Consider the following 14490-nt stretch of genomic DNA (forward strand, 5'->3'; position numbering starts at 1 on the left):
TGTATTTACTCTATGCAATTAATGATTCATAACTACTACTGAACTACAAGAGCAATATTATAAAGTTGGCTTAGAGTGGAAGAATCCAAAACTTGGATTAGGTGCTCTTATAAGCAGTTGTTAACAGGCATTCAGCCAACTTCTGCAGCACACTTTTGCACACCTTAGTTACTAAGCAAAAGAGATACCAAGAATCAATTTTATGTACAGAAAACAAGCTACAGGTAACAAAGGAAAATACAAACCTGCAGCAAATCCATCAAATATTCTGTTTTTCCTCAAGACTGGATGACTATTAGTGCTGATGAGAACACCTGCTTGAGCATTCCTGAAAATATCATTTTCTTCAAGGAGACCTATAATAAAATATTTCCCCAGATTAAGGCTAATGCATATAGCAAATTTTACTAGCCTTTTTGGTGGTATTTAGGTTTTCTTATTAACTGGATTGTGAAATTCATAGGACTAATTTTTCAACTGAAAAGAAATTTTATTAGTAATTCATAGATATTTAAAGTAGAATTTAACCAAAAATTGCTAAAATTGGCAGGTAACCATTCTAACCAAGAAACTGAAGTTCCATGGTTGCAAGGACCATTTCTAGCTTATGAATCCCTAGTGCCCTGGCACAAAGCTGATTCTTACTGAACCCTGCTGAATTAAAATTAATTCCTTTGAAATATTTTTAGAACCTTTGCACTCTCCATGTTTTAGTTCAAGCCGATTCTTTCCGGCCCCTATCAGCATTCCTTGATCCATTTCTTTCACTCCAACCTCTCTTCTGCTGTTGTGTTTCCCACCACTCTATCATATCCTTTTATCTGTATAAAAAACTATCAGAATAAAGTTTAAAATTAACTTGCTATTTACAAAAGACTCGGGGACTTCCCTGGTGGCACAGTGGTTAAGAATCTGCCTGCCAACGCAGGGGACACAGGTTCCATCCTTGGTCCAGGAAGATCCCACATGCCACAGAGCAACTAAGCCAGTGCGCCACAACTACTGAGCCCGTGTGCTGCAACTACTGAAGCCCGCACACCTAGAGCCCACGCTCCACAACGAGAGAAGCCACTGCGATAAGAAGCCCATGCACTGCAACGAAGAGTAGCCCCCGCTCGCCGCAACCAGAGAAAGCCCGCGCGCAGCAACGGTAGACCCAACACAGCCTGCATGCATGCATGCATGCATAAATAAATTTATAAAAGATAAAAAAAAAATTCCCCCAACCTACTCCTCTGTCTCACACTATATTACCTACACTCTGAATATGCTATACATTTTTATCCCTAATGCCTCTGGTTTATATTATTTCCTCCTTCTGCAATGTCCTGTACTCTTTCTTCTTAATGACACTTCCTCTGGGAGGTTTTCAGTTTTCCTCCATCAAGTTAATTATTAATTCTCTTCTGGCAGGATAACAATGATTAAGAGTGGGCTGAGGAATGAGACTTCATGCCTTCAAATACTGACTTCACCACTTCCAAACTCTGAATGGGCAAATTACTTACCTTCTCTTTGTCTCAATTTCCTTATCTGTAAAATGGGCATAATAGCACCTACCACATAGGGATATTATGAGGGTTAAATTAGTTAATACATGTAAAAGTACACAATACTAAATAAGTATTAGTTAATATTACTCCTATAAAATCTACTTATGTATCACAGTGAATCATATTTAGTTGTGTACTAGTGTTTCTCTGCTCCCTTGAAGACATGAAATGTTTTTATTTCTGTACATATTTGATCCATCTGTAGTAGTTCACAGTATTGACTTCTAAATTCCCTTTCCCCTAGAAAACACTATTCCAAGACCCTGCCTCTAATCTTGCATATGTCCACTATAACCTCCTCAAATGCTGTTGCTAAGATCTAGTCCAAACTGTACCGCACATATACAAAGCCTTTTCATTATACTGTATATATAAACAAAGCCTCTTACGATTTGGGCGCTGCCCCCTTTTCCGGCCTCGACTTTCAGTATCCCTTGCCTTACTAAACACCACTTTGTTTCCTTTAGACTTTTGCTTACAATGTGCCACTCCATTAGACTATCAACTTTCTGGATGTAGTACTGTTTTATTCACCATTTTATTTTTAGCATCTGTATCAGTGTTTGGTACAGTGATGTTCAATTAGTAAGTATGCACAGAACAAACAAAAGAATGAAATAACTATACTTTCTACACTTAGAATGGCCTTCAACCCCCTACCCCCCAACTTACCAGTAAATACTCATTTTTCAAGACACAGCTCAAGATTTTACTCCAGAACCCTTCCCAACACCTTACAAATAAAACCAACCATTCTGTACTGTTTCCTCATTATATCTTACAAAGAAACCTATCAGAGATAATGTCATTTACTGAATTACTAGATTATAAGCTCCTTGAGAGTCTGTGTCATTAATGGAATCATCATTGTTTGGTGGTAGTAGTAAATTCTGTTGATTAAATCTTGGTATATTAGAGTAGTGACTAGCTAACCTTCTATACAAGATATGTATAATGCCGGGTTACTGATGTTTCAGGAATGGTGATAATTTGCATTTGACAGTCTCTCCCAGTCTCTCTTTATGAACAATTATGCCTTTGCAAGGGGCAGGGACTGTGAACTTTTGCCTCAATGTAAAGTGATTTGACCTTTATGGATACCAAACTGAGCACATCTTGGCTTAATTAATTCCATTCTCCAACGAAGACAGTTGTGAACAGGTACAAAGCAATCCTTATTTACTACAGACATTTATATATATTCACAGACCAATTAATTTTCCACACCTAGTTCTATAACTTGACTTTGAAGTTTATTATAATCATATCACTATTCTGAATAATTAAAAGGTCCAGAGAGAGGGTGTAAACAAATTCTGCTACCTTAAAAAAGACTCGCTAACAAGTGGCACACTCAAGGTGGCTTGAAGGAAAAGGAAAATTCTGTAAACATTTGTCTCCTTTAACTCTAGGCACTAACCTCCTAAAACATCTTGAGACTTGATAAGGAAAAAGACTGTGAGTCCCTCATTTATAACATTAAATAGCAATGTCATTGATCATTAAAGATATGGAAGAATAATGGAAAACTGGGTTTTTTACTAATGCAAAATTAACAACAATACCTCGACCCCCATTAAATATACAGATGCCACCATCTCTTCCATCATGGATTTTATTTCTTCTTAGTGTAGGATTACTATCTGTCTTAATCCAGACTCCAGCCATTGCATTGTCAAATATTTCATTGTCTTCTATACAACCTAGACCTATAAATGCAAAGATTTAGGTTTTGTTATTTAGAAAGTATATTTCTAAAGACTAATAGCACCAAGAAAAAAAATTAAAAGATTAAACATACCAGAATTATAAACTAGAATTCCACCATTTTGTCCTCCCCAGATTTTGTTGCGTCTAATTTTGGGGTTGCTTCCAGTCCTATGGATAGAATAGAAAATAATGCCATTTCAATTGCTTCTACTCCCACATCACGTGTTAGATAACAGTAGGAAAACCCACATTAAATTTACATAGTAAGAATTAGCTAAATAATTAAGCATCACCTTCAAGATGCTCTGAGAAGTCTGTCAGTAAAGAAACTGGTTTAATTTTGCTTAATTCTATTTCCCACAGAACACACTTAGCTATAGATTATGTTATTACTACAGAGTCTCCTAATATGTAAACTAAACTGAGGAGGTTAGATTAAGTAACTTTTATTATTATATGCTCCCCTCATATATAAAATAAAGGACTGAATTATATGATCAGGAGTACGACAGTTCCAAAACAAAAACTTAATATACAAGAAAGAGGGGTGTAAGAACTATTAATTTTGCACAAATAGCATAAAAACAGAAGCTCCCATTTAATAAGCCAGGTACAGCATGTCAGGTGCCATTGGCTGCTGTCCTCAGACAGTCTAAGAAAAGTTATATTCTGACAATTTAGGCCATGCTTAATTGCTTAGCTTTAACTCTTACTGTTTTTCCTAGACACCTGACTATTATACTGGGGTATGCCATGCCTACCCCACATACAACTCCCTCCCCAAAGAAAGCCAAATATGAAAACATTTACCTTATCTGAACCCCTGAATACATATGATTATAGATATCATTGTCCTCTAGTACTCCATGTCCATTGTCATAAAAATAAACACCAACCTAAAAAAATTAAAAAAAGAAATTTTCAAAGTAAAAAAAGTGTTTACAAAACAATATATTTCCTGAGAGTCTAACATAATCTTACCTGCTTGCCACTGTGTATCCTGTTTCTTCTCAGTACTGGAGTGCTGCCAGTTGTCACCCAGACCCCAGCCAGAGTATTACTGTAGACTTCATTCTCTTCTATTACGCCTTGTCCTTTCTCATGCTAAATAAAAGTTACATTGATTTACAATATGTATCTTGTATAAGCCAAGTAGTTTATAGTGTATTCCCTCTTTTAAGATGGTTGTGACCAAAAAAATCTCAATTTTTGTTTTTTAATCTGAATAAGGAGATAAATGGATAACATTCTTTCACATAGCCTCTACCTAAGTTTAAGCTCTCAGAGTTTTTATACTGTTCCTTATGTGGTTTTGTACTTTTAAATCTTATAGTAAGAGTAGTAGCATTCAATTTTGTTTAACAAAAACACTTATTTTATTCTAAGATATATAACAAACTGAAGATCCCTCACTAGGAAGTTAATAGTTATTTCAACTTATCATTGGTGAAATCACTTCAAAACAAGGTTCAAGTTACTAAAATTTTTATTTTTAGAAGATTTAAGACATGAATATTTCTAGAACTGTGAATAAAAATTAGAGTCATACCTGGCATTACACAGGACCTTTCTGAAATTCCCTTACGTTTTCTTACTTGAGTAACAGTTTCAGATACCATGATGACAGGAGACATAGGACTAATACATAGGTTTTTAAACTTTGCAAGATGCTTAAATTATGTTTCAATATAAATTCAAATGTTTGGCTTTTTCAGAAGATAAAAATATTCAAGTCTAGTATCATTAATATTCAGTGATATTATGATTTTACTTATTACTTCTGGAAAATTTCAGAGACTCATGGTAGTCACATTGGCAAAATCCCAGTGTAACAAATATAACTCAGACTGCCAACCAGTTGTTGTTATGAGTTCAGCCCATATTGCCAATTATAATTAGAAGCTTTTAAGTCATTCACACACTGGCAGAGAGAAAAAGTTGAATATGGCCTACCTAAATGTAGACATAATTCTGCCCTCACCCCCTTTTCTAACCTGATTTTGATGAATGAGATTCTAGAACTGTATTCATTAACTTACCACATAAATTCCACCATGCTGGCCATCATGAATTTTGTTATGTCGAACAATTGGACAACTGTTTGTCCTAATCTGAATTCCTGCTAATGCATTGCCTATTTAAAAATAAAAGTTACAATATCAACATATGGAGCCTAATGGAACATAGTAAGAGCACAATTCTGTGAAATATGTCATACTCAGAAAGATACTTATGATCCACGAGCATTCCAAGACAAAACTAAGGGAACTAGGAGTGTAAGAAGATGCAGGACTGTAGGCAGTATAGGTATAGTGGTTAAGACCAAAGACTCTAGAGCCAGGCTGTTAAGTTTTGAATCCTGTGTAACTTTGAATAAGCTGCTTAACCTCTTGGTGCCTTTGTTTCCTGATCAGTAAGTGGGGATATTTAATAGTGTCTACTTCACAGGGTTGATATAAACACTACATGACTTAATTCAGGTAAGGTGCTCAAAAAAGTGCCTGGCACTGAGTAAGCTTTATGTAAGTATTATCCAGTAAGTGTTAGCAAAAGAGGAAGCCCAGGAACATATCAGTGTCTAGCACATAGATACCTAATAATTGTTTGCTAAATTAATACCTCAGAAGTTTTAATGAGGAATAAGGGTTTTCCCTTTCTAATTAGTACCGAAGTGTATTAAACTACCACAGAAATAATTTATTAACTGTTAAACAATGGAGTGAATGTAAGGGAATTGTAGATACTCTGTGAGACTAGGGTCTTAAGTTTTGTTTTTATCGCTGGTATGTAGAATACTGCTTAGTACTTAGAAGGTACTCAGTAAATGTTTGTTAAGTGAATAAATGTCACAGAATAATCTTTATTGAGAATTTAAAAAAACTGGATCAGTTCTCCTACTCAGAACGTTTCCAAGTGGTCCTTTTGCTAATGTCAGGAACACAGGTCAAGCTCTAAAATTTTATAGAACCACATGCTTACCATAAATGTCATTTCCTTCAATAAGGCCTCGTCCATCACCAAAGATGTAAACTCCACCTTGATTTCCATTAAATATAGAATTGCCCCTATAATTATGTGGAAAAAAACCCAAAACACAAAAAAGCATCTATTCAGAAAAGCTTGCTTGTTTTATACAATAATCGTAAGGCCACTCATGTTTATGTGACTTAGAAAATTATTTAACTTCTATGGGCCTCAGTTTCCTAATCTATGAAATGAGGGACTAGGTGATTTCCCTCCCAGTTCTTTCTAAGACTTAAAGCTTTGGAAAAGCCACCTAGTATTTGAGATGAAACAGCATTCTTAAAAATTCACCTCGGGCTTCCCTGGTGGCGCAGTGGTTGAGAATCTGCCTGCTAATGCAGGGGACAAAGATTTGAGCCCTGGTCTGGGAAGATCACACATGCCGTGGAGCAACTAGGCCTGTGAGCCACAACTACTGAGCCTGCGCATCTGGAGCCTGTGCTCCGCAACAAGAGAGGCAGCGATAGTGAGAGGCCCGTGCACCGCAATGAAGAGTGGCCCCCGCTTGCCACAACTAGATAAAGCCCTCGCACAGAAACGAAGACCCAACACAGCCAAAAATAAAAATAAATTTAAAAAAAGATTCCACATCTTCCCCCAACGTTGGCAAAAAAAAAAAAAAAAAAAAAAATCACCTCAAACGAGCTAATCCAGGGAATTCCCTGGTGGTCCAGTGGTTAGGACTCCGCACTTCCACTGCAGGGGGTCTGGATCCGATCCCTGGTCAGGGAACTAGGATCCCACAAGCTGCGCGGTCAAAAAAACAAAACAAAAACAACAACAAAAAACCCAAAACCTATTAAGATTAAAAAAAAAAAAAAAAAGCTAATCCATTTAAAAGAACTTTTCTTAGCTCATCTATAAACATTTGCTGAATAGTAGTTAAGATGGCAATCACATAATCAACTTTTATAAAGCTAGTGGAAAAAAATTTGACAAAAATAATTCATGGTATTTGATTAAATTATAATTGCTCTGTTCTACAGTCTTAGCCAATGCCTTTAAGACTGGATCTGTTTGTTTCCTTACTGTGGCCAGAGGAAGTGGTAGGAACTATTAAAGAAAGGTGACAGCTTGAAGTTTTGACTCTCTGTTATTCTTGGTCTCTCTAAGTATCTTTGAGATAATTAATTTCCTGGGTTATTCTATCTGCTGACTCTCGGGGGGGGGGAAGGTCATTCAGATTTCAAGGGAAGATCACAGCCCTATTTACTCATCTATAATGCAGTTTGATGAATTTAAAATAAAAATCACAGCATTTTCTATTTTTCATAAAAAGTATCTTACGTGGCTTACATCACGAAAAAAACAAACAGAACACCCCAAAATAAATGCAATAGCTATGCTCATTCAGATGCACAGACTTTTACTAGGAAAATCTATTTTATAGTAGTCAGGTGTCTAGGAAAGACAGTAAGAGTTAAAGCTAAGTACCTTAAATTTTCTTATAGCACAAAACAAAGTGAAAACATAATTTCCATCCATAATTATATATAAATACCTTATTGTTGGGTCACTATTTGAGGTAATCCATACACCTGCAAAGTTGTTTGCATAGATTTTATTTTCAATGAACTGTCCTCTTCCTTTTTCATGAACATATATTCCTCCAGTCTGCCCATGATGAATTTCACATCGAACCACTGTGGGGTTAGCATAAGCTTTTACTTCAAAGCCTGCTATCCTGTTTCTGTGTATGTTGCAACTTTCAAAGTAACCCTGGAAAAAACAGAAATTAAACCTGTAGGTAAAGCTACTTTCCAAAAAGAAATGATATTAAAAAGCCTTTTTAATGTATACCTCAAAATTATCAGAGATGTTCAAGAGTTAAGAATGAAACATAGACAGATATATACTAAATTTCAAATGATACATATTTTAAATGTTTTAGTAAAACAGAGAACTATAAATTCTCTAATTAATGTGAGTATGTTCAAACCCAGGAAAGAAAAATAGGGAAAGATTTATTCAATAAATAGAAATAAATACCATTACCACTAAGAATATATATCCTTCAACAAAAAGTTTATTTAAGTACTAAAGAAAATAAACTCTCAGAGCCTTAAAAATGCCCCAAGAAATCAACTTCTAAAAAGGTGACCCAAGGACATAATCAGAGACTACAGAAAAAGACACACAAAGTAATGTTCATCTTAGCCCAATAATAGGTAACTAGCTCAATAAAATATTGTGAAGGCTTGTGTTCATGTTACACATACTATCATGTTAAATGAAAAGAACAGTATATACTTCAAGATAGACTACATTCAGTATGATGTCAATTGTATTTGAAGAAAAACAACTTGAAGGATGAAACAAGAATATGAGCGTGGGGCTTCCCTGGTGGCGCAGTGGTTGAGAGTCTGCCTGCCGAGGCAGGGGACACGGGTTCGTGCCCCGGTCCGGGAGGATCCCACATGCCGCGGAGCGGCTGGGCCTGTGAGCCATGGCCACTGGGCCTGCGCGTCCAGAGCCTGTGCTCCACAACGGGAGAGGCCACAACAGTGAGAGGCCCGTGTACCGCAAAAAAAAAAATTAAAAAAAAAAAAAAAAAAAAAAAGAATATGAGCGTGATTAAATGAGTAGTGGTATTATGGATGCTTACTGTATCCTTTATACTTCTCTAAATTTCTTAAATTTTCTATAACAGATAAATTTACTTATTTTCTAGTGTGGATAAACGTTACTGTAATACTGATATCCTAAATTCTAAGACTCAATCAGACGGAATGTTAGAGGAAAAAATGAGATAGTTATAAGATGGCACTTCTAAAAGCCATTTATTTCATCCTCCTTGTCTATCTCTCTTCAAAAAGTGAACGTGTACTCTCTTTAAATTCCCTTTAGCAGTAAGTATTTTCTTATGCTACTTCCAGGTACTGCCTTGTATTGTATTTGCCATATCCATTTTTACCTGATCATAAGCTCCTGAAGAGAAAGGACTACACTAACTTCTGGAGCATCTATATAAAACTTTACACATGGTAAGCATTCAAGTAGGGCTTTTTGCCAAATTCAGCAGAGGTTAAAACAGGATATAATTCCGAGTATTCTAATACACTACATAATTAACTCTTTAAGAAAATGGCTCTCTGAGAATAACATTTAGAAGTAGTTTTCAGGTTTCACTTTCCAAAAATGAAGTACAAATCACTTATAACTTACCTGTTAACATATGGGTTATAATCTTATTCTTTTAAAAAAAATTGGGGGATTGCATCAAAAATGGCTTCTTAAAATATAAAAAAAGTTTTTTCTTCTTTGATTTTATACCAAATAAAAATGGATGGACACCAGGTGTATGTATATAGACTACTACGGCAAAACTGAGCATCAAAGAAAGAAAAACAAATGCTAAAAGAGGCTAGACTGAAAGAGCTTAATGTCAGACTGGAACAATTCCACATTTCTGGTATTTTCATCATTGAGAAGGGAGTGCAACTTGTCTCTCTCTGCCAGGAGTTGCATGACACGTCTGAATGGTAAACTTGGGAAATAATAAACTGAGTATGCTCAATTCAGCTTCACCCTTTTCCTCATGGAAATGAGCTGCCTTTAGGGAGCATGCCTTCTGTTACTACCCCATGAACACTGCCTGTCTAATAAGCCTATTTCATTTGGGATTCAGTTAAACAGACTTATCTGGTTCTCATTCTGTTGTATCTTCCGACTTAACCTCTAAGAGTAATGAAGTTGATATTTCAGCCTCTTCATGCTACTTCATGGTTTTGATTTTTTTTTTTTTTTAAGAAATCCAGTTGGGATTTTTAAAAAAATTTATTTATTTATTTTTGGCTGTGTTCGGTCTTCACTGCTACGCGCGGGCTTTCTCTAGTTGTGGTGAGCGGGGGTCACTCTTCGTTGCAGTGCGCGGGCTTCTCACTGTCGTGGCTTCTCTTGTTGCAGAGCATGGGCTCTAGGCTCGTGGGCTTCAGTAGTTGCAGCACACAGGCTCAGTAGTTGTGGCTCATGGGCTCTAGAGCACAGGCTCAGTAGTTGCGGCACACAGGCTTAGTTGTTCGACGGCATGTGGGATCTTCCTGGCCCAGGGCTCGAACCTGTGTCCCCTGCATTGGCAGGCCAATTCTTAACCACTGCGTCACCAGGGAAGTCCCTTTAATTTCTTAATTTGTTCAGAATGCGGCAGGTAAAGGTATGCTATTTACTGGGCTTCCATGAAGATTGCAGTAACAGGCAGTGTCATGTCCGGGCTAGTTCAACATATAGTACTGCAAGTATACTTTGCTACAGTATACCTACTAAAAAATTGTCAAATGCATGGATGCTCTTTCTCTGTTTTCTTTTTTGGCCACACTGCACGGCTTGCAGGATCTTAGTTCCCTGACCAGGGACTGAACCCTCGCCCTCAGCAGTGAAAGCGCAGTGTCCTTACCACTGGACCACCAGTGAATGCCCTGCTTTCTTTAGGTTTCAATTTTGCACACCTAGGAGAGTCAAATAGATCCACAAGTTTACTAAGGCAAACAGCAGTCCCCCCTCTCCTCATTTTCCCTTGTCCAGAGGCCCCCATTATAAAACCTGCTCTAATCTGAACTGGTTGCTATGGTCATAGTCACATGGTCATTTTACCATACTGTAATTTAGATTAGAGGTTAAAAATGTCCCCTAGTTCCATCAGAGATGGGAGTTTTAATCTGTAGTTTTGTTTTAAGGTAACTTTCAAGAAAAGAAAGTAGCAAAATTTTTTCGAAAAGAGAAAAAATTTTTTCCTTCATGCTCTTAAAACCAGAAGCCTCTTACATTGCTACAACGGTGATTTTATTACATTCAGAAAGGGAACAACTGATTGACTTATAGTTTTATAATATCAGAAGAAAACCTATCTATTATGGATTAAAGGATTCAGTTAATGTAATTTTGCTTTAAAGCACATTTAATGAAATGCACCTGTTTTGTTAAGAAATGCCTTTAAGTGCAAAATGGTCTAATAATACAAGACTGTAAGTAGAAAACAGAACTCTACTTTGCCTTTTACGATGCAAACCACAAAAGCTCCAACACAAATACAAAACTGCAAAGGCACAGACATTTTACCGGACTACCCCATATTATAAAATGATTTATTTCCCTACCAGAAGATACCAGATTGCTAAGGCTTCTTCTATATTTTAAAATAAGAGGTTGTTAACTTTTCAGCACAAGCATTTCTAAATCTCTGCCATATACATTACAATAAGTCCTTGAAAATTATCATTCTCTCAAGTTACAAACTTAACACTGATATAAAAATAAAAGGTGAGATTAAGTATTTTTCATTAAAATTTTTTAAAGTGAAATAATCTTTATTAAATACTATAAGGTGAAAGGCATTCAAGAGTTTCTCTTAAAACTCTCCAAATAAAACAAAAAAAATAATGAAAAGTAAAGAGAAAAAAATATGCTACCTTCATTGAAATAAATGTCTACAACCCCAAACTATAATCAATCAAACACTTGCCAAATACTGTGATATCTGGATAAGAATAAGGTGCTGAGAGCAAATGTTACCATACACCTTTAGCAAGGTATGTTTCCCCAAGTAACTGTTCTTTTTAAAATAAATTTATTTTATTTATTTATTTTTGGCTGCGTTGGATCTTCGTTGCTACGCATGGGCATTTCTCTAGTTGTGGAGAGCGGGGGCTACTCTTCGTTGCGGTGCGCAGGCTCTAGGTGCACGCGCTTCAGTAGTTATGGATCGTGGGCTCTAGAGCGCAGGCTCAGTAGTTGTGGCACACGAGCTTAGTTGCTCCGCGGCATGTGGGATCTTCCTAGACCAGGGCTCAAACCCGTGTCCCTTGCACTGGCAGGCAGATTTTTTTTTTTTAACATCTTTATTGGAGTATAATTGCTTTACAATGGTGTGTTAGTTTCTGCTTTATAACAAAGTGAATCAGTTATACATATACATATGTCCCCATATCTCTTCCCTCTTACATCTCCCTCCCTCCCCGGCAGGCAGATTCTTAACCACTGTGCCACCAGGGAAGCCTGCAAGTAACTGTTCTAATAAGCAAGCCTAGCCAATGATCTTTTACTAAAGTAGTGAGATCTAGTGTCCCAAACAGAACACAGGAGAGGAAGGAAATACTCCCATAGTAATATTTTCATTAAAATAATTTAGGCACAAGAAGTAAATCTGAAGAAGAAACACACTGATGTGCAATTTCTATCATCTAAAACTTGTTATTTCCTATCTAAGGGGGACTATCCGAAGTAAAGTGAAATGAAAGGAGAGGAAAACCATATTTCTACAGTCTGTCAACTGTCAATCTATCATGTTTAAGCTCATAAACTTAGAATGTCTCAAAAATTTTATAGCAATTTGGCACTGCTATGATATTTTACTTTACTTTATGAAAATAACACTGCAATAGATTGAACATTAAACAACAAAAAACAAAGAATTGGGGAACTGTAAACACTGACAGAAAAATTACTTTTAGCAGTGAGACTGGCATTGTTATGTAAAAGAAAAAGAAGGAATCCCATCTTTTAAAGAAAGACATATATGCTGAAATATTTACAGATGAGATGATGATGTCTGGGATTTGCTTCAAAATAATTCACAGTAAAGAAGAAAATAAGCAATGTATGAGGAGGTACAGATGAAACAAAATTGACCATGAGCTGAAAGTTTTTGAACGTGGAGGATGGATATACATGGGAATTCATTATACTACTGTCTCTAATTTTATATATGCTAGAAGGATTCCATAAAACAAAAATACATTAAAGAAATCAGAGATGAAAACCACATTGGAAACAAAACAGAAGAGACAACTATGTAGACATAGTAAGAGACACAGATTTGAGGAAATCACACAAAATTTAAAGGAAAAGAACAAAGCAATACAGAGCAATGTAAGTAATAGAGAAAATAGCCAAGTTTCTAAAGAAAGGAACATATGGACAGAAAAACAGTAAAAATTAAAACACAACATTAACAACATATGGATACTTAAGTAGAAAAGCAAATCCCACCAGAAAGAAAAAAAAAACCCAGAATGATCTCAGACTTCTGTCACACTCAATTCTAGAAATATAAAAATGACTACACAATTCTGAGGGAAAGAAAGTATAATAAAAAACTGTATACTCAGCCAAGTTAAAAGGTAAACGGTAGGCATTCTCAAGTGGCAAGAATTCAAGCTACAATACCCATAAGCCTTTCTTTTAAAAATAAAATCAAAATGGCTAGATGACAAAATAGCCATACCAAGAATGAACCAAAATTTAAAAATTCAGGAATGGAAAAACTGTGATAAAAAAGGACTGAAGGTAAATAAATATAAATACAGACCAATAACTGTAGGAATGTAAATGTTATAAAGCTTTACAAAAGAAAAATAAGAATACAAATGATGGAGTAGAAATGGGTTGAAATATAAAGTATTTTCATCATTTTTCAAAGGGGGAGTTCATACTGTATTCAAAGTTTAAACATGCAGTTAACAATGACAAACTCTAGTCATACCCTTTAAAATTCTAGGGATGTCTTTTATATTGGGCATGTAATATTTTAACAAAAACATTAATTTCTTTAAAATAAAAAAAGTTAAAATTCTTTCATTATTCATTCTTGCCAATACAGGAGTTTAAATTCTAAGTAGGTCATAGACAAGGAAAAGAAAGACAATTTCAGAGAACAATAAATATGAATATATATAAAGATAGAGAATAGTACAGGAACTAGTTTAAATGTTTATTCTGATGTTCTCTGAAATTCTATAAAAAACAAAGTCAAACTTTAAAAGGTTAACCTTAGTGATGTCATCCTACCAATCATGGGCAGCCGACACAAAGAATACTTGGAATGAAAGAACATTCTACCAAAGGATTTTAAAGGATTGTATCACAATACTAAAACAGATGAGAGAGGCCCAAGATATGCTTTATTTCCATCCTTCCTTTATAAATCTATAATACCTTACAAATCTCTTCATCAATCCTTTATATATATATATATATCTCTACAGGACTGGCTAAGATTTGCTTTTTTAAAAAGTTATAAAATTTATAAACCTAAATCTATAAAAAGTAAACTGTATTGGGGGGGTGAAGAGTAAATTATTATAGTGAATTTTAGTAACTGACCATCAGCATTAGGTCTTTTAAAAATGCGGAAATTTACTCAGGTTAAAGTTATTTTGGTACCTCAAATCATTTGTGAATGAGACCAGAGGCATGCATAAATATGATA

The 14490-nt window shown here is 35.5% G+C and overlaps 1 protein-coding gene across 2 annotated transcripts in view; it reads right to left on the minus strand.

Moving 5' to 3' along the window:
• The window catches only part of FBXO11 (F-box protein 11), a 100892-nt gene that overhangs the window by 3095 nt on the left and 83307 nt on the right, over positions 1-14490 (minus strand). For both annotated transcript variants that reach the window (XM_082642838.1, XM_082642837.1), the window contains exons 12-19: positions 7789-8006; positions 6243-6328; positions 5303-5397; positions 4245-4367; positions 4074-4159; positions 3355-3431; positions 3119-3262; positions 246-356 (exon numbers count right to left, since the gene is read on the minus strand). In XM_082642838.1, coding sequence (XP_082498964.1) covers positions 246-356; positions 3119-3262; positions 3355-3431; positions 4074-4159; positions 4245-4367; positions 5303-5397; positions 6243-6328; positions 7789-8006 — 940 coding nt within the window. The remainder of the gene's footprint in view (positions 1-245; positions 357-3118; positions 3263-3354; positions 3432-4073; positions 4160-4244; positions 4368-5302; positions 5398-6242; positions 6329-7788; positions 8007-14490) is intronic.

Source organism: Mesoplodon mirus (genome assembly GCF_964341445.2).
Source record: "Mesoplodon mirus genome assembly, chromosome: 14".
Taxonomy (NCBI): Eukaryota; Metazoa; Chordata; class Mammalia; order Artiodactyla; family Ziphiidae; genus Mesoplodon; species Mesoplodon mirus.